The sequence below is a fragment of the Phaenicophaeus curvirostris genome, unplaced genomic scaffold, assembly GCF_032191515.1.
Source record: "Phaenicophaeus curvirostris isolate KB17595 unplaced genomic scaffold, BPBGC_Pcur_1.0 scaffold_59, whole genome shotgun sequence".
NCBI classification, from domain to species: domain Eukaryota; kingdom Metazoa; phylum Chordata; class Aves; order Cuculiformes; family Cuculidae; genus Phaenicophaeus; species Phaenicophaeus curvirostris.
Genome location: NW_027206681.1, coordinates 552753 through 574527, shown reverse-complemented (window position 1 = coordinate 574527; position 21775 = coordinate 552753). Strand labels below are relative to the sequence as shown.

At 60.1% G+C, this 21775-nt stretch overlaps 2 protein-coding genes across 2 annotated transcripts; one reads left to right on the top strand and one right to left on the bottom strand.

The window, feature by feature from the left end:
- The first annotated feature begins 1398 nt into the window (after positions 1 to 1398).
- LOC138734088 (olfactory receptor 52K2-like) lies at positions 1399 to 2533 on the top strand. The gene has a single exon (XM_069881643.1). The coding sequence runs from the start codon at positions 1399 to 1401 to the stop codon at positions 2431 to 2433; it is 1035 nt and encodes a 344-aa protein (XP_069737744.1). The 3' UTR covers positions 2434 to 2533.
- Positions 2534 to 12882: 10349 nt separating this feature from the next.
- Positions 12883 to 21693, bottom strand: RRP8 (ribosomal RNA processing 8). Its single transcript, XM_069881714.1, has 6 exons — positions 21590 to 21693; positions 19954 to 20308; positions 18214 to 18343; positions 15954 to 16060; positions 14385 to 14481; positions 12883 to 13088 (listed from the first exon to the last, which is right to left on the bottom strand). The coding sequence occupies exons 1-6, from the start codon at positions 21645 to 21647 to the stop codon at positions 12978 to 12980; spliced, it is 858 nt and encodes a 285-aa protein (XP_069737815.1). The 5' UTR covers positions 21648 to 21693; the 3' UTR covers positions 12883 to 12977.
- Positions 21694 to 21775: the final 82 nt, after the last annotated feature.

Here is a 21775-nt window from a genome sequence, read left to right as displayed (position 1 = left end):
CCCAATGTCCCATCCAAACGTCCCCTATTTCACCTTGAGGCCGTTTCCCCTTGTCTCATCCCTTGTTCCCCGGGAGAAGAGACCAGCACCCACCTCACCACAACCTCCTTTCAGAAGGTTCAGCTGGATGAGTCCTGGCAGGCTGTGGGGTCAGCAAACGCTTCCTCAGGCTTCTACTTGATCGAGAAGGCAGGACGATGTGCTCGGCTGCAGACGGCTGAGCTGACGTCAATGCCCCGCAGAAAGACCCAGAAGTTAACAGACGATTCGGTCAATAAAGAATTAAAGGGTTGGGATCAAATTAAATTATGGCAATCAGCGCGGCTCTGCAGGAAACGGCTCTTGTCGACCAAACCTGATTTTGTTTTCTGATGAGGCGGGGAGTCGAGTCGATCAATGTTTGTGCTTGTGCACAGCACGGGGCAGAGTTGTCCGGAGGAAAGGTGCCGGCGCACCTGATTTCAGGTGAGGAGCCGACACAACGCAACCTTTGTGGAGCTTCTGTGGGTGAAGAACAGGATGATTATAAAGACCTTGAAACGAAGCTGTTGGAGCCATCACTGCAAAAAGCTTCTATTTCTGCAGGCTGGCTCCAGATTAGAGGTTATTCTGTACGGCTCTCATCAGCTGCCCCCAAATCAGCACAACTTGTGCCTCGAATAATGCTGGGGAAAATGTTCCAGTGGGGAGGCCCTGGTCCAGGTTGCCCAGAGAAGTGGTGCCTGCCCCATCCCCAGAGGTGAATGAGGCTTGGAGCCCCCTGATCCCGTGGGAGGTGTCCCTGCCCATGGCAGGGGGTGGACCGGGAAGGGCTTTGAGGTCCCTTCCAACACAAATCGTTTTTTTGATTCCATGATTCTATGATTCTACCATCCTTAAGGTCCCTTCCAACCCAAACCATTCCATAATTCTATGTACAACACGAATCGTTCTCATAGAGGAGCTTAGATGCTCGGTCTACCCAGTAGCTGGTTCTGCTCAGGGAACAGTTTTGAGTTGAAAGAGGGGAGATGATTGAGATGAGATCTTAGGAAGAAATATTTTCCCATGAGGGTGGGGAGGCCCTGGAACAGGTTGCCCAGAGCAGAGGTGGCTGCCCCATCCCTGGAGGGGTTCAAGGCCAGGCTGGATGGGGCTTGGAGCCCCTGATCCCATGGGAGGTGTCCCTGCCCATGGCAGGGGTGGGACTGGGTGGGCTTTGAGGTCCCTTCCAACCCAAACCTTTCCATCATTCGATGATAACAGGCTCTGAGAGGTTTTCCCCAAATAAACGCGACAAAATGGTGTGATGCTCGAGAGCTGCAGTTTTGCGATCAAACCGATGGCATCAAAATCCCAACCTTTCTGTCACAGGGACCTGACGTCGGGAACCAAGATGCGGCTTGGCCCGCCTGTGCCATGTTAACGACCAACCCATCCAACACCAGCTCTTGGTCTTTTTTCCTTACGGGCATTCCTGGCCTGGAAGCTCTTCACATGTGGATTTCCATCCCGTTCTGCTTTACGTACATCATGGCCTTGCTGGGAAACGGCACGGTCCTTCTCGCTGTGAGCCTGGACAAACGCCTCCACGAGCCCATGTACTATTTCATTTCCATGTTGGCGGTCATCGACCTCGTCTTCTCAACCGCCGTAGTTCCCAAAATGCTGGGTGTGTTCTGGTTGGATTGGAGAGAGATTGGGTTCGAGGCTTGCTTCACCCAGATGTTCTTCATCCACACGTTCACTGCAGTGGAGTCAGGGGTGCTCCTGGCAATGTCCTTCGACCGGTACGTGGCCATCTGCAACCCCCTGAGATACAGCATCGTCCTGACGAGCTCGAGGACCGTCCGGATCGGGCTGCTGTGCGTGGCCAGGGGAGCCGGCGTCATGACCCCCTTAATGTGCCTCCTCACCAGCTTCCCCTACTGCAAAACCAGAGTGATCCCTCACTCCTACTGCGAGCACATGGCCGTGGTGAACCTGGCCTGCGCCGACCCCTCCGCCAGTGACCTCTACGGCCTCATCGTGGCAACGCTGTTGGTGGGGACAGACTCTGTCTTCATCACCTTCTCCTACGCTATGATCCTCAGGTCTGTGATGAGGCTGCCAACACAAGAGGCTCGTCTCACGGCCCTCAGGACCTGTGGGTCCCATGTTTTCGTCATCCTGCTGTTTTATATAGGTGGTCTGCTCTCCATGTACCTCCAGATGTTCTCTTTCGGCTTGGCAGCTCACGTCCAGGTCCTGGTGGCTGATCTCTATTTGGTGGTCCCTCCCATGCTCAACCCCCTCGTTTACGGCATAAAGATGAAGCAGATGCAGAAAGGGATCTTCAAACTGCTGGGGCAGCTGATAGGACTCCGTGTCCCAGAAGCTGATGAAGACAGGTCAGATGCTGGGAGAGGGACACAGCACCAGAAAATAATTCACCCCGTCCTGGAACAGGGGTGAAGTGCAATGACGCGGGCCCAGAAACGTCCATCTCTCTCCACTGACTGGGATCACGGAACCATAGAATGACTTGGTTGGAAAAGACCTTGAGATCATCGAGTCCAACCACACCTTTCCTCTACTCAGCCATCCCTGAACACCTCCTCTACCTGGTTTTCAAATGCCTCCAGGAATGGAGACTTCACCACCACCCTGGGCAGCCTCTGACAGTGCCCGAAAACCTTCTCCATCAAGAGAAAGTCTTGGGGGTGTTGGTTGAACAGGAGCCAGCAGGGGCCCAGGGGGCCAAGGAGGCCAAGGGCATCTTGGCTTGGAGCAGACACGGCGTGGCCAGCAGGGCCAGGGAGGTTCTTCTCCCTCTGGGGAGACCCAACCTCGAATCTTGGGGTCAGTTCTGGCCCCTCCCCACAAGAAGGATGTTGAGGGGCTGGAGCGAGTGCAGAGAAGAGCAACGAAGCTGGGGAAGGGGCTGGAGAACAAGCCTGAGGGCCCTGGGGGTGTTTCTCCTGGAGAAGAGGAGGCTGAGGGGAGACCTCATTGCTCTCTCCAACTCCCTGAGAGGAGGTTGTGGAGAGGAGGGAGCTGGGCTCTTCTCCCAAGGGACAGGGGACAGGACGAGAGGGAACGGCCTCAAGCTCCACCAGGGGAGGGTCAGGCTGGACATCAGGAAAAAATATTTCCCAGAAAGGGTCATCAGGCCTGGGATGAGGCTGCCCAGGGAGGGGGGTTGAGTCACCTTCCCTGGAGGGGTTTAAGGGATGGGTGGACGAGGTGCTGAGGGACATGGGTTAGGGATTGGTGGGAGTGGTTGGATGATCCGGTGGGTCTCTTCCAACCTGGTGATTCTATGAAGAAAATTTTCCCTATATCCAGCCTGAACCTACCCTGGTGAAACTTGAGGCCATTCCCTCTCATCCCAGCCTTTATTCCTTGGGAGAGGGATCAGTACCCACCTCACCACAACCTCCTTTCAGGTAGTTGGAGACAGCAATGAGGTCTCCCCTCAGCCTCCTCTTCTCCAGGATAAACACCCCCAGAGCCCTCAGACGTTCCCACAACCCCTGCGCTCCAAACCCTTCCCAGCTCCGTTCAATTTTCCAGACGTGCTCCAGCCCCTCCAGGTCTTTCTTGGAGTGAGGGGCCCAGAAATGAACCCAGGATTCAAGGTGCAGCCTCCCCAGCGCCGAGTGCAGGGGATGATCCCCTCCCTGCTCCTGCTGGCCACCCCATGGCTGATCCAAGCCTGGATGCTCTTGGCCTTCTTGGACACCTGGGCCACTGCTGGATCACGTTCAGCCCTTAGCGACCAAGACCCCCCGGGTCGTTCTCTGCCCGGCAGCTTTCCAGACCCCCTTCCATCAATCATCGGAGAACTGATGGGGCTGTTGTGTCCCAAGCGTGGGACTTGACACTTGGTGTGGTTGGTCCCTGTCCCGTTGGCCTCAGCGAATGGATCAAGCCTGTCCAGATCCCTCTGCAGAGCCTCTCTCCCCTCAGGCAGGTCAACTCTGGTCACCTGGTCATCCTACGCCTGATGTAATTTCTCAGGATCATAGAATCATAGAATCATAGAATAACCAGGTTGGAAGAGACCCACTGGATCATCGAGTCCAACCATTCCCATCAAACACTAACCCATGTCCCTCAGCACCTCAATCACCAGGTTGGAAGAGACAATGTCTGAAGAGACGCTGCTGCCTTCACCGAACGCTGTCAGAGTTCATTGCGTGACTCTGGACGGGGAATAAAAGTTAAATGTGATCCTTTCTGTCTCTGTTTCTTGCTCTCTTCCTCAAGAACGTCTCCAGCATGTATTTTCCACAAGTTTAAAGACGTCGTAATCTCACAAGTTCAGTTCCACCAGGAGCCACAGGTGAGCTCCCATCCTGCCACCTCCCACACGAGGAAACGCTCAAGGGATGGGAGTGATGGCAACGCCACCCCTGTGCCCGGGTGAGCTCCACGACCCACCAGATCCACCAAAATGTCTAAATACAACATCTCAAGATAGGGTGAGGATGGTCCAGAGCTGCTAGCACCGGGCACCACAGCGCAGAGCTTGGGCTCCAGCCTCTGCGCACCCTCCCTTCCGCTATTTACACACCTCACGATCTCCCTCAGCCCCCTCTTCTCCAGGCTGAACGAGCCCAGCTCGCTCAGGGTGTCCTCGTAGCAGATATTGCAGCCACCGCTGTGTCTTCATGGCCCTGGGCTGGAGTCCAGTCTCCCCTGCTGGGGAGCCCAGCACTGGACCCAGCACGCCAGGTGCTGAGCAGAGCGGGAGGACCCCCTCTCCCTCCCAAACCGCTGGTCACTCTCCTCCTGCTGCAGCTCAGGACACCCCTGGCCACCTCTGCTCACGGCCAGCTTGGTGCCCACCGGCACCTTTCCCAGGTGAGACCAAACCTGGAGCCCTGTGTCCAGCTCTGGATCCCTCAGCACAGGGAGGACACGGAGCTGCTGGAGCGAGGCCGGAGGAGGCCACGGGGATGATGTGAGGGCTGGAGAACCTCCTGGAGGACAGGCTGGAGAGTTGGGGTTGTCCAGGCTGGAGAGGAGAAGGCTGCAGGGAGACCTTTGAGCATCTTCCAGGAGGGAAAAGGGATCCAGGGAAGCTGGGGAGGGGCTCCTGATCAGGAGGTGCAGGGATGGGACAAGGTTTTGAGCTGCAAGAGGGGAGATAGAGATGAGATCTTAGGGAGAAATATTTTTCTGTGAGGGTGGGGAGGCCCTGGCTCGGGCTGCCCATAGATGTGGTGGCTGCCCCATCCCTGGAGGGGTTCCAGGCCAGGTTGGATGGGGCTTGGAGCCCCCGATCCAGTGGGAGGTGTCCCTGCCCATGGAGCTGAATGGATCCGGATGGACTTCGAGGTCCCTTCCCACCCAAACCATCCACGATTCCATGATTCTGTGTGACTGGAACTCAGCCCGCGACACTGAGCTGCTCCCAGCATGTGTTTTTCCCTTTGCTCCTGGCCATGGAGCCACTGCCCAGGCCGGGTTTGTCCACCAGGGATGAGAGAAGCCCCAAGGAAAGCCGTCCTTTCCCTTGTTTACCTGCAGAGGAGCTGCCAGCAGGTGACAGTTCGGTGATCACGGCTGATTAATTACCCCCAGGACTCTTCCAGTAGCAACCAGAGCTCACACTCCAAGTTCTAATGCCCTCGGCGTGAAGCACCCAAAGCAAACAGCAGCTCAGCCCTCTGAGTGCTGGGCAGGGGCAGGTGCCCCCCAGCAGGACTGATGGCTGGAGAGGTGACACGGAGACCTGTGATGCTCTCCGAGCCCTCCAAGAGCTGGTGGGCTTAGGCAGCGACCCCCAGCCCCGGCCGCGCTGAGGGGGTGTCTCAGCACGACGCGATGGAGCTGAACGAGCACCCGGACGGCCAAGAAGGGTCTTGATGCAAACAAAGCAAAAGCTTTTTGGTCAGATCTCCCCTCTGGTGAGACCAACCTGGAGCTCTGTGTCCAGTTCTGGAGTCCTCAGCACGGAAAGGACACGGAGCTGTTGGAGCGAGTGCAGAGGCGGCCACGGAGACGATGCGAGGGCTGGAGAACCCTTGGCAGAAGAAATTCTTCACCATGAGGGTGGGGAGGTCCTGGCCCAGGCTGCCCAGAGCAGGGGTGGCTGCCCCATCCCTGGAGGGGTTCAGGTCCAGGTTGGATGGGGCTTGGAGCCCCCTGATCCAGTGGGAGGTGTCCCTGGATGCAACTGGGTGGGCTTCGAGGTCCTTTCCAACCCAACCCAGTCCACGACTCTTCGATGTTGCCCCTTTCAGTCCAGTGCCACCCGCGTGGGGCCCTGCCTGGAGCTCAGACCCAGCTCCCACCGCTCTCCCCCCTCCAGCACCAGCCCAGAGCTCCCCAGAGCCCAGGGGACACGGGATGGTCACCACAGCCCAGTGCCACCAGTGCCTCCTTGCTGGGAGCACAGGGTCATCATGGGGAGGTATGGATAGGAGTTAATTAGAGGTAGGAGTTAATTAGAGGGGCTGCAAAGAGGGGCGAGGGTCCTGCAGCCAGGTCTGTCATCGTGGTTCAATGACCAAGGGGACATGGAGATGGTCACCCCAGCCCAGTGCCACCAGTGTCTCCTTGCTGGGAGCACATGGTCATCATGGGGAGGTGTGGATAGGAGTTAATTAGAGGTAGGAGTTAATTAGAGGGGCTGGAAAAAGAGATGAGGGTCCTGCAGCCAGGTCTGTCACCAGGGTTCAATGACCAAGGGGACACGGGGATGGTCACCCCAGCCCGGTGCCACCAGCTGCATCTCCAGCCAAGAAACTGAAGCACAATCCCCATCAAAGCATCGTCAGCAGCGAAGCCGCTAATTGGCCCCTTGGCAGCCAGCCCAGGGTTGCCGTGCCAGCTCGGCCACCAGGACGAATCCTCCGGTGGCCCCGCGCTATAATTACCATCCGGCTTGTTAACGCTAATTGGGCTGGTCCCAGGAAGGGAGCCTGGTGGAAAACAAACTTCAACTGCTTTTAACTTCGCCTCCTTTGAAAGCCCAGGGAACAAAACAAGTCTGAGGGCATCAGGCACCTTGGAGGATGCTCGTGTCTCGTGTCTCACGGCCCAGAGACTGCCCAGGACTAAGAGAGAGTGCTCGGAATTGTCCACCAAGACCGTGTGTCCTCCTGCAGGCAGGATCAGGCTTGGTCCCTGTGGTGAGATGAGCTCGGTTCACAGTGATGCTCCAAAATACTGATGCTCCACCACAAAATACTGATATTCCAACACAAAATACTGATATTCCAACACAAAATACTGATATTCCAACACAAAACACTGATATTCCACCAAAACCACTGATATTCCAACACAAACACTGATATTCCACCAAAAACACTGATATTCCAACACAAAATACTGATATTCCAAAACAAAACACTGATATTCCAACACAAAATACTGATATTCCAACACAAAATACTGATATTCCAACACAAAATACTGATATTCCACCACAAAACACTGATATTCCAACACAAAACACTGATATTCCACCAAAAACACTGATATTCCAACACAAAATACTGATATTCCAAAACAAAACACTGATATTCCAACACAAAATACTGATATTCCACCACAAAACACTGATATTCCACCAAAAATATTGATATTCCACCACAAAATACTGATATTCCAACACAAAATACTGATATTCCACCAAAAATACTGATATTCCACCACAAAACACTGATATTCCACCACAAAACACTGATATTCCACCAAAAATACTGATATTCCACCAAAAATACTGATATTCCACCACAAAATACTGATATTCCACCACGAAATACTGATATTCCACCACAAAATACCGATATTCCAACACAAAATACTGATATTCCAACACAAAATACTGATATTCCACCAAAAATACTGATATTCCACCAAAAACACTGATATTCCACCACAAAACACTGATATTCCACCAAAAATACTGATGTTCCACCACGAAACACCGATTCCCTGCCACAAAACATCCCGTCCAGCCTTGCTGCAGGCAGGCTTGGAGGGTCCCCCCCCGGATCAGCTCCTTCCCAAGCCAGGAGCGTGTTCCACCCCAACCGAGGATTCCTTGAGCGCATCGGGCGCAGGATCCAGCCTTGCTCCAGCCCCCGATTCCCAAGATCACCCCAAAATGCTGGTGGTGCCCTGATGTCCATCCCCACTGCCTCCACTTCAGGGGTCCCTGAGGGCTCGAGCTCAGCTACGAGCCCCCCAATCCAGAGGGAGGTTTCCTTGAACGTGAGAGAATGATCCGATGGGTCTTTTCCAACCTGGTGGTTCCATGGTTCTATGATTCTATGAATCATAGGCCCTGGGCCAGGGCCTCCTCACCCTCCCAGAAGAACATTTCTGCCTAAGATCTCACCTCAATCTCCCCTCTTTCAGCTCAAAACTGTTCCCCTCATCCCATCCCTGCACTCCCTGACCCAGAGCCCCTCCACAGCTTTTCCTGGAGCCCCTTTCCCTACTGGAAGATGCTCTAAGGTCTCCATGGAGCCTTCTCTTCTCCAGGCTGGACAACCCCAGCTCTCCAGCCTGTCCTCCAGGAGGTTCTCCAGCCCTCACATCATCTCCAGGGCCTCCTCCGGCCTCGCTCCAGCAGCTCCACATCCTCCCTGTGCCACCCCCACCACTAAACCCTGTCCCTGAGCACCACGTCCACGTGGCTTTTGACCCCTCCAAGGATGGAGACTCCACCCCTGCGCTGGGCAGCCCCTTCCAGTGCAAATACAGATACTGATGCTCCATCCCAAAATATTGCTGTTCCACCATAAAAGACTGATAACGCCCCATCACCAAATACTGACGTCCCATCACAAATGTTGATGCTCTACACTCAAAACGCTGGTGCTCTGTCACAAAATATCGATGACAGCATTTTGTGGTGGAACATCAGTATTTTGGGATGGAGCATCAGTATTTGGTGATGGAGAATCAGTATTTGGTGACGGAGAATCAGTATTTGTGATGGAGCATCAGTATCTTGTGAGGGAGCGTCATTATTTGGTGATGGAGCATCAGTATTCGAGATGGAGCATCAGTATTTTGTGATGCGGCATCAGTATCTTGTGAGGGAGCATCAGTATTTGGTGATGGAGCATACGTATTTGAGATGGAGCATCAGTATCTTGTGATGGAGCATCCGTATTTGAGATGGAGCATCTGTATCTTGTGAGGGAGCATCATTATTTGGTGATGGAGCATCAGTATTCGAGATGGAGCATCAGTATTTTGTGATGGAGCATCAGTATTTTCTGATGGAGCATCAGTATTTGTGATGGAGCATCAGTATTTGAGATGGAGCATCAGTATCTTGTGATGGAGCATCAGTATTTGTGATGGAGCATCAGTATTTTCTGATGGAGCATCAGTATTTGTGATGGAGCATCAGTATTTGAGATGGAGCATCTGTATCTTGTGAGGGAGCATCAGTATTCGAGATGGAGCATCAGTATCTTGTGAGGGAGCATCAGTATTCGAGATGGAGCATCAGTATTCGAGATGGAGCATCAGTATTTGAGATGGAGCATCAGTATTTGTGATGGAGCATCAGTATTTTCTGATGGAGCATCAGTATCTTGTGAGAGAGCATCAGTATTTGAGATGGAGCATCGGTATTTTGTGGTGGAGCATCAGTATCTTGTGATGGAGCATCAGTATTTTGTGGTGGAACAACCCTTTGTGAAGGAATTTCTCCCAAAATCCAACCTAAACCTCTCGTGCAGCAGCTCGAGGCCATTTCCTCTCATCCCATCCCTTGTTCCTTGGGAGAGGAGCCCAGCACCCCCCTCTCCACAACCTCCTTTCCAGGAGCCGCAGAGCACGAGGGGGTCTCCCCTCAGCCTCCTCCAGACCAGGATCCCCCCCTGCATCGCTGGGAGGGGGACCCGGATTCCCTTCCGCCCTCGGAGGGGGGCTCCCAGCCCCCCCCGCCCCACACAAGCGATGTCCCCCCGCCTTGCAGAGGGGCAGAGGTCCCACCCCAGACCCCAACCCCTCCTCAGCCCCCCAGCCACCGCAGCTCCGGAGTGGGGAGCACGGGGGCTGCTGGCACCTGGCAGGGACCCCCGAGGGGACCGTGTCCCTTCCCAGTGATTTTCGGGGGAAAACAGGAGTGAGCGGGGCTGCAAACCTGCGCTCTGGGCGAGCAGGTGGCCGAGCACCCTTGGGGACACGGGGGTGGCAGCAGCGGGGAGGGGGTGAGGCACCTCCAGGCCAGGAGGCAGCACGGACACCCCCCTGCACTGCCACCCCCCTGCAGTGACACCCCTATCACTGTCACCCCAGCCACCCCCCGCACCCCCATGTGTGTGTCCCCCCCCTTCTTCCCCCCTCCCCTCACCCATCCACTCCCACTGCCTGCCCTGCACTGCCACCTCCTGTCACCTCCCTGCACTGACACCCCCTAAACTGCCACCTCCTGTCACCTCCCTGCACTGACACCCCCTAAACTGCCACCTCCTGTCACCTCCCTGCACTGACACCCCCTAAACTGCCACCTCCTGTCACCTCCCTGCACTGTCACCCCGTCACCTCCTGCACTGTCCCCTCCCGCACTGTCCCCCCGTGCACTGTCACCCCCCGCGCTGCCACCTCCCTGCACTGCCACCTCCTGCCACCCCCTGCACTGCCACCTTCTGTCACCTCCCTGCGCTGCCACCTCCTGCGCTGCCACCTCCTGCACTGCCACCCCCTGCACTGTCCCCTCCCTGCACTGTCACCCCCTGCACTGCCACCTCCTAAATTGTCACCTCCTGCACTGCCACCTCCCGCGCTGTCACCCCCCGCGCTGCCACCCCCCGCGCTGCCACCTCCTGCCACCCCCTGCGCTGTCACCTGTCACCTCCCTGCACTGCCACCTCCTGTCACCTCCCTGCGCTGCCACCTCCTGCGCTGCCCCCTCCTGCGCTGCCACCTCCTGCACTGTCACCCCCTGTCACCTCCTGCGCTGTCACCTCCCTGCACTGCCACCTCCTGCACTGCCACCCCCTGCACTGTCCCCTCCCTGCACTGTCACCCCCTGCACTGTCACCCCCCGCGCTGTCACCTCCCTGCACTGTCACTCCCTGCACTGTCACCTCCTGCCACCTCCCTGCACTACCACCTCCTGCACTGTCACCTCCCTTCACTGCCACCCCCTGCACTGCCACCTCCTGCACTGCCACCTCCCGCACTGTCACCTCCCGCACTGTCACCTCCCGCACTGTCAGCTCCCTGCACTGTCACCCCCCGCACTGTCACCTCCCTGCACTGTCACCCCCTGTCATCTCCTGCACTGCCACCCCCTGCACTGCCACCTCCCTGCACTGCCACCCCCTGCACTGTCACCTCCTGCACTGCCACCCCCTGCACTGTCACTTCCCTGCACTGTCACCCCCTGTCATCTCCTGCACTGCCACCCCCTGCACTGCCACCTCCCTGCACTGCCACCCCCTGCACTGCCACCTCCCTGCACTGTCACCCCCTGTCATCTCCTGCACTGCCACCTCCCTGCACTGCCACCTCCTGCACTGCCACCCCCTGCACTGTCCCCTCCCTGCACTGTCACCCCCTGTCACCTCCTGCACTGTCACCTCCCGCACTGCCACCCCCCGCACTGTCCCCTGTGAACTGTCCTTATCTCAACCCGCGAGCTCCCTCGCTTTGTGCCCGGGTCGCTCTCTCCGTGTCTCCCTTTGACCCCAGAGGCGAGAACGGGGTCGTGGTCACAGGAACAAAAGGCAGAGCCTCCTCCGTCCCCCCCCGCCCCCCAATCCCCCCCCGGTCCCTCCATCTCCACACCGAGTCCAGACAAACAGCGGCTTTATTAGAATATCCCCCCTCTGGAGGGGGCGTGGCCACCGCAAGCCCCGCCCCTCGCTCGGAGGCCACGCCCCCAGGGCACACAGATATGGGGCTGCCAGCAGGGGGCGTGGCACGCCCCCAAGCCACGCCCCTTTTCCATAGGCCACGCCCCCACAGCACTTGGGGGGTCAGGGCTGCCAGCAGGGGGCGTGGCCACGCCACTAAGCCCCGTCCCCTGCTCAGAGGCCACGCCCCCAGTGCTCACAGAGCCCAGGCTGCAGGCAGGGGGCATGGCCATATCTCTAAGCCCCGCCCCTTTCCATAGGCCACAACCCCATATCACTTAAAGAAAGAGGGCTGCATGCAGGGGGCGTGGGCAAGCCCCTAAGCCCCGCCCCTTTCCATAGGCCACGCCCCCGCACTTAAAGAGCATGAGCTGCCAGCAGGGGGCGTGGCCAAGCCCCTAAGCCACGCCCCTGCACAAAGGCCACGCCCCCAGTGCACACAGGTATGGGGCTGCCAGCAGGGGGCGTGGCCACATCTATAAGCCCCGCCCCTTTCCATAGGCCACACTCCCACATCACTTAAAGAACCAAGGCTGCCAGTCGGGGGTGTGGCCAAGCCCCTAAGCCCCGCCCCTTTCCTTAGCCCACGCCCCCAGGGCATACAGATATGGGGCTGCCAGCAGGGGGCGTGGCCACAGCTCTAACCCCCGCCCCTTTCCATAGGCCACGCCCACAGGGCCTAAAGAGCCTGGGCTGCCAGCAGGGGGCGTGGTAACATCTATAAGCCCCGCCCCTTTCCATAGGCCACACCACCAATACTTAAAGAGCCTGGGCTGCCAGCAGGGGGCGTGGCCACAGCTCTAAGCCCCGCCCCTTTCCATAGGCCACGCCCCAGTGCTTACAGATACAGGGCCACCAGCAGGGGGCGTGGCCACAGCTCTAAGCCCCGCCCCTTTGCATAGGCCACGCCCCCCCAGCAGTTAAAGAGCCAGGGCTGCAGGCAGGGGGCGTGGCCACAGCTCTAAGCCCCGCCCCCCGCACAGATGCCACGCCCCCTGTGTTTACAGAGCCTCAGCTGTAGGCAGGGGGCGTGGTCACAGCTCTAAGCCCCGCCCCTTTCCATAGGCCACGCCCCCAGCACTTAAAGAGCCAGGGCAGCAGGCAGGGGGCGTGGCCACGGCCCTAAGCCCCGCCCCTTCCCTAGGCCCCGCCCCCAGGGCCCAGGGAGCCCCCTCACCGCCTCTTGTAGGGGCAGGGCCGCAGGCGCAGGCCGGGCAGGGGGCGGCCCCGGGGGGCGCGGAGCTTGTGGAACTCAAACAGGAAGAAAAATCGGCTCGACAAGTCCTGAGGGAGGAGGGAGGGGGGGAGTCTGAGCGAGGAGACACCCCCCCCCCCCCCCCCAAACCCAGACCCACAGCCCCACAGCAACCCCCTCCTGGCCTCTCGAGCCCCCAGACCCACAGCCCCCAGCGCCCCCTCAGCCCAGAGCCCCCCCCCAAGCCTTTGCAGCCCCACAGCCCCCAGAGCCCCAGTCCAGAGCCCAGCCTAGAATCCCACAGCCTCCAGCCCAGAGCCCCCTCCAGCTTCTGCAGCCCCAGATCCCCCAGCCCAGAGCCCCCCCCAGCCTCTGCAGCCCCACAGCCCCCAGAGCCCAGCCTAGACTCTCCCCCAGCCCCCATCCCAGAGACCCCTCAGCCCCCATCCCAGAGCCCCCCAGCTTCTGCAGCCCCACAGACCCTAAAGCCCAGCCTAGAGTCCCCACAGCTCAGAGCCCCCCCAGCTTCTGCAGCCCCAGATCCCCCAGAGCCCCCCGAGCCCAGCCTAGAGACCCCCTCAGCCCCACAGCCCCCAGACCTCATCCCAGAGCCCCTCAGCTTCTGCAGCCCCACAGCCCCCAGACCCCATCCCAGAGGCCCCCCGCCCCAACGTCTACAGCCCCCAGACCGCAGCCCAGAGCCCCCAGACCGACGGGCTCCACAGCCCCACAGCCCCCAGACCGGAGACACCCCCAGCCTCACAGACTCCAAACCTTATCCCAGAACCCCCAGACCTCATCCCAGAGCCCCCCTCACAGCCTCACAGACCCCATAGTCCCCAAACCTTGCCCTTCAGCTCCAGATCCCACCCCAGACCCATAGCCCCCAGGGCCCCCAAACCCATCCCCGCAGCCCCCAGACCCCATCCCGGACCCCAGCCCCTACCTCACAACTTCTGCAGCCTCTGGACCCCAAGCCTTGCCCCACAGCTTCAGATCCCACCTCAGACCCCTACACCCCATCCCCGCAGCCCTCAGCGCCCCCAAAGCCATCCCCACAGCCCCCAGACCCCATCCCAGACCCCAGCCCCACAACCTCCGCAGCCCCCAGAGACCCCAAACCCTGCCCCACAGCTCCAGATCCCATTCCAGACCCACCCCCCCCAACCCCACAGCCCCCAGGGCCCCCAAACCCACCCCCCCCCAGCCCTTAGAACCCATCACAGCCCCCAGACCCCCCAACTTCTGCAGCCCCTGTGGTCCCCAAAACCTTGTTCCGCAGCTCCAGATCCCACCCCTGCAGCCCCCCAGATCCCACACCAGACCCCAGACCCCCAGCCTCGACCCCCAGCCCCACGCGCCCCTTCCCGGGGCTCCCTCCGCACCTTGTAGACGGCTTTGAAGCCGAGCTGGGCCATGGCGCTGAGGAAGCCGCGCACGTCCTCGAAGCGGCTGGCCACCTCGGCCACCAGCAGCGAGCCCCTGCGCCAACTGGGACTGAGCTGCAGCTCCAGCACCAACAGGGGCACCGGCAGCAGCGCCTGGTGCTCCCCGATCCCTCCTGGCTCCCCTGATCCATCTCCAGTTCCTCCCAGCTCGCTCTGATCCATCCCAGCTCCCCCTGATCCATCTCCAGTCGCTCCTGGCTCGCTCTGATCCCTCCTAGAACCTCCTGACAACCTCCAGTCCCTCCCAGTTCCCCTGATCCATCTTCAGTTCCTCCCAGCTCGCTCCAGTCCATCCCAGCAGCTCCCAGCTCGCTCCAGTCCCTCCCAGCTCCCCCTGATCCATCTCCAGTTTCTCCCAGCTCCCCTGACCCATCTCCAGTTCCTCCCAGCTCGCTCTGATCCATCCCAGCTCCCCTGATCCATCTCCAGTTCCTCCCAGCTCCCCCTGATCCATCTCCAGTTCCTCCCAGCTCGCTCTGATACATCCCAGCTCCCCTGATCCATCTCCAGTTCATCCCAGCTCACTCCAGTCCATCTCAGCAGCTCCCAACTCACTCCAGTCCCTCCCAGCTCCCCTGATCCATCTCCAGTTCCTCCCAGCTTGCTCCGATCCATCCCAGCAGCTCCCAGCTCACTCCGATCCATCTCAGCAGCTCCCAGCTCGCTCCAGTCCATCCCAGCTCCCCCTGATCCATCTCCAGTTCCTCTCAGCTCACTCTGATCCATCCCAGCTCCCCTGATCCATCTCCAGTTCCTCCCAGCTCACTCCAGTCCATCTCAGCAGCTCCCAACTCACTCCAGTCCCTCCCAGCTCCCCTGATCCATCTCCAGTTCCTCCCAGCTCGCTCTGATCCATCCCAGCTCCCCCTGATCCATCTCCAGTCGCTCCTGGCTCGCTTTTATCCCTCCTAGAACCTCCTGACAATCTCCAGTCCCTCCCAGCTCTCTTGATCCATCTCCAGTTCCTCCCAGCTCGCTCCGATCCATCTCAGCAGCTCTCAGCTCACTCCAGTCCATCCCAGCTCCCCCTGATCCATCTCCAGTTCCTCCTGGCTCACTCTGATCCATCACGGCGACTCCCAGTTCGCTCCAGTCCCTCCCAGCTCCCATGATCCATCTCCAGTTCCTCCCAGCTTGCTCCAATCCATCCCAGTTCCTCCCAGCTCACTCCAGTCCCTCCCAGCTCCCCCTGATCCATCTGGGTCCCTTCTGGCTTGCTCCAATCCCTCCCAGTCACTCCCAGCTCACTCCAATCCTTCCCAGTTCCCTCTGATCCACCTCTATCCCCTCCTGGCTTGCTCCGATCCCTCCTGGCACCTCCGGGCTCGCTATGATCCCTCTCAGCTCCCCCCGATCCATCTCTGTCCCTCCTGCTCGGCTCTGATCCCTCCTGATCCCTCCCCGGCTCTCCCCGATCCCCCCTCCATCCCCGAGGCTCCTGGCTGTCCCCGATCCCCCTTCCCAGCTCACCCCGATCCCTCTCCGACCCCCTGGCTCCCGTCTCACCCGAGGCGCAGGACGCGACTGGCCTCCTCCAGGATCTCCTGCAGGTTGGTTCCCATCAGCGCCAGGCAGAACACGGCCACGTCCACGGACTCCGACGGCAGCGGAACCTGCACAAAACACAGCGGGAACGGGATCGCGGAGAGCCGGGACGGGGGGAGCGCGGAGAGCCGGGACAGGAGGGATCCAGAGGGATCACAGTGAGCTGGGAAGGATCAGGGAGAACCAGGAGGGATTGGAATGTGCTCGGAAGTATCAGGAGGGATCACAGTGAGCTGGGAAGGATCAGGGAGAGCCAGGAAGGATCAGAATGAGCTGGGAAGGATCAGGGAGAGCCAGGGAGGGGTCAGAGAGAGCTGGGAGGGATCCAGAGGGATCACAGTGAGCTGGAAAGGAGTGGGGAGAGCTGGGAGGGATTGGAATGTGCTGGGAAGGATCAGGAGGGATCACAGTGAGCTGGGAAGCATCAGAGAGAGCCAGGGAGGGATCAGAGAGAGCTGGGAGGGATCCAGGGGGATAACAGTGAGCTGGGAAGGATTGCGGAGAGCCGGGAGGGATTGGAATGTGCTGGGAAGGATCAGGAGGGATCACAGTGAGCTGGGAAAGATCAGGGAGAGCCAGGGAGGGGTCAGAGAGAGCTGGGAGGGATCCAGAGGGATCACAGTGAGCTGGGAAGGAATGGGGAGAGCTGGGAGGGATTGGAATGTGCTGGGAAGGATTAGGAGGGATCACAGTGAGCTGGGAAGGATCAGGGAGAGCCAGGGAGGATCAGAATGAGCTGGGAAGAATCGAGAGGGACCACAGTGAGCTGGAAAGGATCAGAGAGAGCCAGGGAGGGATCAGAGAGAGCTGGGAGGGATCCAGAGGGATCACAGTGAGCTGGGAAGGATTGCGGAGAGCCGGGAGGGATTGGAATGTGCTGGGAAGGATCAGGAGGGATCACAGTGAGCTGGGAAGGATCAGGGAGAGCCAGGGAGGGATCCGAGAGAGCTGGGAGGGATCCAGAGGGATCAGAGAGAGCTGGGAAGGATCAGGGAGAGCCAGGGAGGGATTGGAATGTGCTGGGATGGATTGGGATGTATCACAGTGAGCTGGGAAGGATCAGGAGAGCCAGGAGGGATTGAAACAAGCTGGGAGAGATCGGGAGGGATTGGGGAGAGGCAAGAGGGATCAGGGAGAGCCGTGAGGGATTGGAATGTGCTGGGAAGGATCAGGAAGGGTCACTGGGAGCCAGGTGGGATTGGGAGAGTCAGGGAGGATCAGGGAGAGCCGGGGAGGGATCAGGAGGGATCACGGTGAGATGGGAAGGATCAGGGAGAGCCAGATGGCATTGGAATAAGCTGGGAGAGAGCGGGATGGATCCGAGAGGAGGGAGGGATCAAGAGGGATCAGAGCCAAGCAGAAGGAACCGGAGCGAGCCAGGGGCTGCTGGGAGGGATCGGAGCAAGCCAGAAGGGACTGGAGATGGATCAGGGGGAACTGGGAGGGACTGGAGTGAGTTGGGAGTCGCTGGGATGGATCAGAGGAAGCTGGGATCTGCCAGTAGGGATCTGAGCGAGCTGGGAAGGACCGATATGGATTGGGGGGAGCTGCGATGGACTAGAGCGAGCTGGGAGTCACTGGGAGGCACTGGAGTGAGCTGGGAGTCACTGGGAGGCACTGGAGTGAGCTGGGAGCTGCTGGGAGGCACTGGAGTGAGCTGGGAGTCACTGGGAGGCACTGGAGTGAGCTGGGAGTCACTGGGAGGCACTGGAGTGAGCTGGGAGCTGCTGGGAGGCACTGGAGTGAGCTGGGAGTCACTGGGAGGCACTGGAGTGAGCTGGGATGGATCAGGGGAAGCTGGGAGGGACTGGAGAGAGCTGGGAGTCACTGGGAGGGACTGGAGCGAGCTGGGAGTCGCTGGGAGGGATCAGAGTGAGTTGGGATGGAGTGGAGTGATCTGGGAAGAATGGAGATGGATCGGGGGAGCTGGGAGGGACTGGAGTGAGCTGGGAGCTGCTGGGATGGACCAAGGGGAACTGGGATGGACTGGAGCATGCTGGGAGGGACTGGAGTGAGCTGGGAGCCGCTGGGAGGGACTGGAGTGATCTGGGATGGATCAGGGGAAGCTGGGAGGGACTGGAGCGAGCTGGGAGTCACTGGGAAGGACTGGAGCGAGCTGGGATGGATTGGAGTGATCTGGGAAGGATGGAGATGCATCAGGGGGAGCTGGGATGGACTGGAGCGAGCTGGGAGGGACTGGGAGGGACTGGGAGGGCGGTACCTGGGCCATGTCGCAGACGGTGACGTGGGGGCCGAGCGGCGCCAGGTCGAAGCCGTGAACCTTGTTGCGGAGGCTCCGCGCCAGCCGCCCGTCCCCACACCCGAAATCAGCCACCTCCAGCGAGGCCGGCCTGGGGACCAGCGCGTCACACCAGTGCTCCCAGTAACCCCCAGTGCCCCCCTCACCATCCCCACAGGCACCACAGGACCCAGCTCATCACACACCAGTGCTCCCAGTAACCCCAGTGCCCCCCAGTAACCCCCTCACCATGCCCCAGTGCCCCCCTCACCACCCCCACAGACACCAGAGAACCCAGCTCATCACACCAGTGCTCCCAGTTACCCCAGTGCCCCCCTCACCATCCCCACAGACACCAGAGGACCCAGCTCATCACACCAGTGCTCCCAGTAACCCCAGTTCCCCCCTCACCATTCCCACAGGCACCACATCACCCAGTTAACTGGTTCATCACACCAGTGCTCCCAGTGCCCCCCAGTTCCCCCAAGACACCAGATGATCCAGTTAACCAGTTTCTCAGACCAGTACTCCCAGTTCCCCCCAGTTTGGCCCCCAGCCCCCCTCTCACTAGCCCCACAGACACCAAATGACCTGGTTTCTCAGACCAGTGCTCCCAGTTCCCCCCAGTCCTACCTCCCAGTTCCCCCCTCACCATCCTCACAAGCACCAGATGACTCAGTTAACCGATTTCTCAGACCAGTGCTCCCAGTTTCCCCAGTTTGGCCCCCCAGTTCAGCCCCCCAGTTCCCTCCTCACCATCCCCACAGACACCAGATGACCCAGTTAACTGGTTCCTCGTACCAGTACTCCCAGCTCTGCCCCCCAGTCCCCCCCTCACCATCCTCACAGGCACTAGATGAACTGGTTACCTAGTTTCTCACCCCAGTGCTCCCAGTCCCCCCAGTTTGGCCCCTTCCCTGTTTCTACAGGCGCTGGACCATGCAGTTAGCTGGTTTCTCATCCCAGTGCTCCCAGTCACCCCAGTTAGCCCCCCTCCCTGCTTCTACAGGTGCTGGATGATCCAGTTAGGTGGTTTCTAATCCCAGTGCTCCCAGTTCCCCCCAGTTTAGCCCCCCTCCCTGCTTCTACAGGCGCTGGACAATGCCGTTAGCTGGTTTCTCACCCCAGTGCTCCCAGTCCCCCCAGTTTGGCCCCCCTCACCATCCCCACAGGCACTAGAGAAACTGGTTAGCTTGTTTTTCATCCCAGTGCTCCCAGTCCCCCCAGTTTGGCCCCCTCCCTGCTTCTACAGGCGCTGGACGATGCAGTTAGCTGGTTTCTCATCCCAGTGCTCCCAGTCACCCCAGTTAGCCCCCCTCCCTGATTCTACAGGCGCTGGATGATCCACTTACCTGGTTTCTCACCCCAGTGCTCCCAGTCCCCCCAGTTTGGCCCCTCTCCCTGCTTCTACAGGTGCTGGACAATGCCGTTAGCTGGTTTCTCGTCCCAGTGCTCCCAGTCCCCCCAGTTTGGCCCCCTCCCTGTTTCTACAGGCGCTGGACAATGCAGTTAGCTAGTTTCTCATCCCAGTGCTCCCAGTCCCCCCAGTTAGCCCCCCTCCCTGCTTCTACAGGTGCTAGATGATCCAGTTAGGTAGTTTCTAATCCCAGTGCTCCCAGTTCCCCCCAGTTTGGCCCCCTCCCTTCTTCTACAGGCACTGGACGATGCAGTCAGCTGGTTTCTCACCCCAGTGCTCCCAGTCCCCCCAGTCTGCCCCCTCACCTCTTGCGCAGGCGCTGGACGATGCGCTCCAGGGGGTCGTGTGGCCAGCGGGCGAGCTGCCGGGCGAAGCCGTCGTGGTAGATCCGGAGGGCATCGGGGTCGCTCTGGAAGAGCCGCGCAGCCTCGCGGCTGCTGCACGAGTAAAGCCGCTCGTTGAGGAGCCGGAACCGCGCGCCCAGCAGCCGCCGCTCCATGCGCTCCCGCAGCGCCGACGAGCGCCCCGAGGCTCCTCCGTCCGCCTCCGGAGCCGGCTTCGGATCCCCTTCCTCATCTGGTCCCCCCGGCACCTCCTGCTGCCTCCTCCTCCGCCTCCTCTTCCTCGCTCCGGGGGCTGGATCCTCGCCCGCTGCCGCCCCTGGGAATCGGATGGGGTTATAGGCGCCCCCGGATCCCAGTTATCCCAGTTATCCCAGTTATCCCAGTTTCCAGGCCTCCCAGCTCCCCAGTTTCCCCAGCTCCCCATTCCCCAGTGCCCCCCAGTCCTCCCAACTCGCAGATACTGGCTCCCCAGTTCTCCCAGTTTCCCCAGCCCCCAAGCATCCCAGTGCAGGCTCCCCCAGTCCTCCCAGCCTTCCCAGTTCGCCCAGCTCCCAGTTCCCCAAGTCTGCAGTCCTCCCAGCTCCCCAGTTCCCAGTGCTCCCCAGCCCTCCCACCTCCCAGTTCAGGCTCCCCGAGTCCTCCCAGTTCCCCCAGTTCTCCAAGTCCCCAGGCATCCCAGTTCAATCCCAGTTCAGGCTCCCCCAGTTTCCCCAGTCTGCAGCCCCCCCAGTCCCCAAGCATCCCAGTTCGGGCTCCCCCAGCATTCCAGTTCCCCCAGTCTGCAGCCCTCCCAGCTCCCCAGTTTCCAGTTTCCCCAGTCCGCAGCCCTCCCAGCTCCCCAGTTTCCCCAGTCCGCAGCCCTCCCAGCTCCCCAGTTTCCCCAGTCCGCAGCCCTCCCAGCTCCCCCAGTTCCCAGTGCCTGCAATATGCAGCCCTCCCAGTTTCCTCAGACTACAGCTCTCCCAGTTCCCCCAGTTTCCAGTTCTCTGAGTCTGCAGCATTCCCAGTTCCCCCAGTCTGCAGCCCTCCCAGCTCCCCCAGTGTCCCCCCAGCTCTCCCAGTACCGTCCCACCTCCCCCAGTCCTCTCCCAGTGCTCTCCCAGTACTCTCCCAGCTCCCCCAGTGCTCTCCCAGCTCCTCCAGTGCTCTCCCAGTGCCCTCCCAGCTCCCCCAGTGCCCTCCCAGTGCCCTCCCAGTCCTCTCCCAGTGCTCCCCCAGCACCCCAGTGCCCTCCCAGCTCCCCCAGTGCTCCCCCAGCACCCCAGTGCCCTCCCAGTCCTCTCCCAGTGCTCCCTCAGCACCCCAGTGCCCCCCCAGCTCCCCCAGTGCCCTCCCAGCTCCCCCAGTGCCCTCCCAGTCCTCTCCCAGTGCTCCCTCAGCACCCCAGTGACCTCCCAGCTCCCCCAGTGCTCCGCCAGTGCACCCTCAGTGCCTTCCCAGCACCCCCAGTGCTCCCCCAGCTCCCCCAGTGCCCTCCCAGTGCTCCCCCAGCTCCCCCAGTGCCCTCCCAGTGCTCCCCCAGCACCCCCAGTGCCCTCCCAGCACCCCAGTGCTCCCCCAGTGCCCTCCCAGCTCCCCCGGTGCCCCGTTCCGGTACCTCGGAGCCTCCTCTTCCCGGCCCCCCGGGCTCCCGTGGCGCTCGGACCCGCCGGCATGGCCGGGGCGCCGGGGACACGGACCGGAAGTGGCTCCGCCCACCGACCGGAAATGACCCCGCCCACTTCCGGTACATGAAGCCTCGTCCCCGCTCTGGCCCCGCCCCTCCTCCATGGCCCCGCCCCTC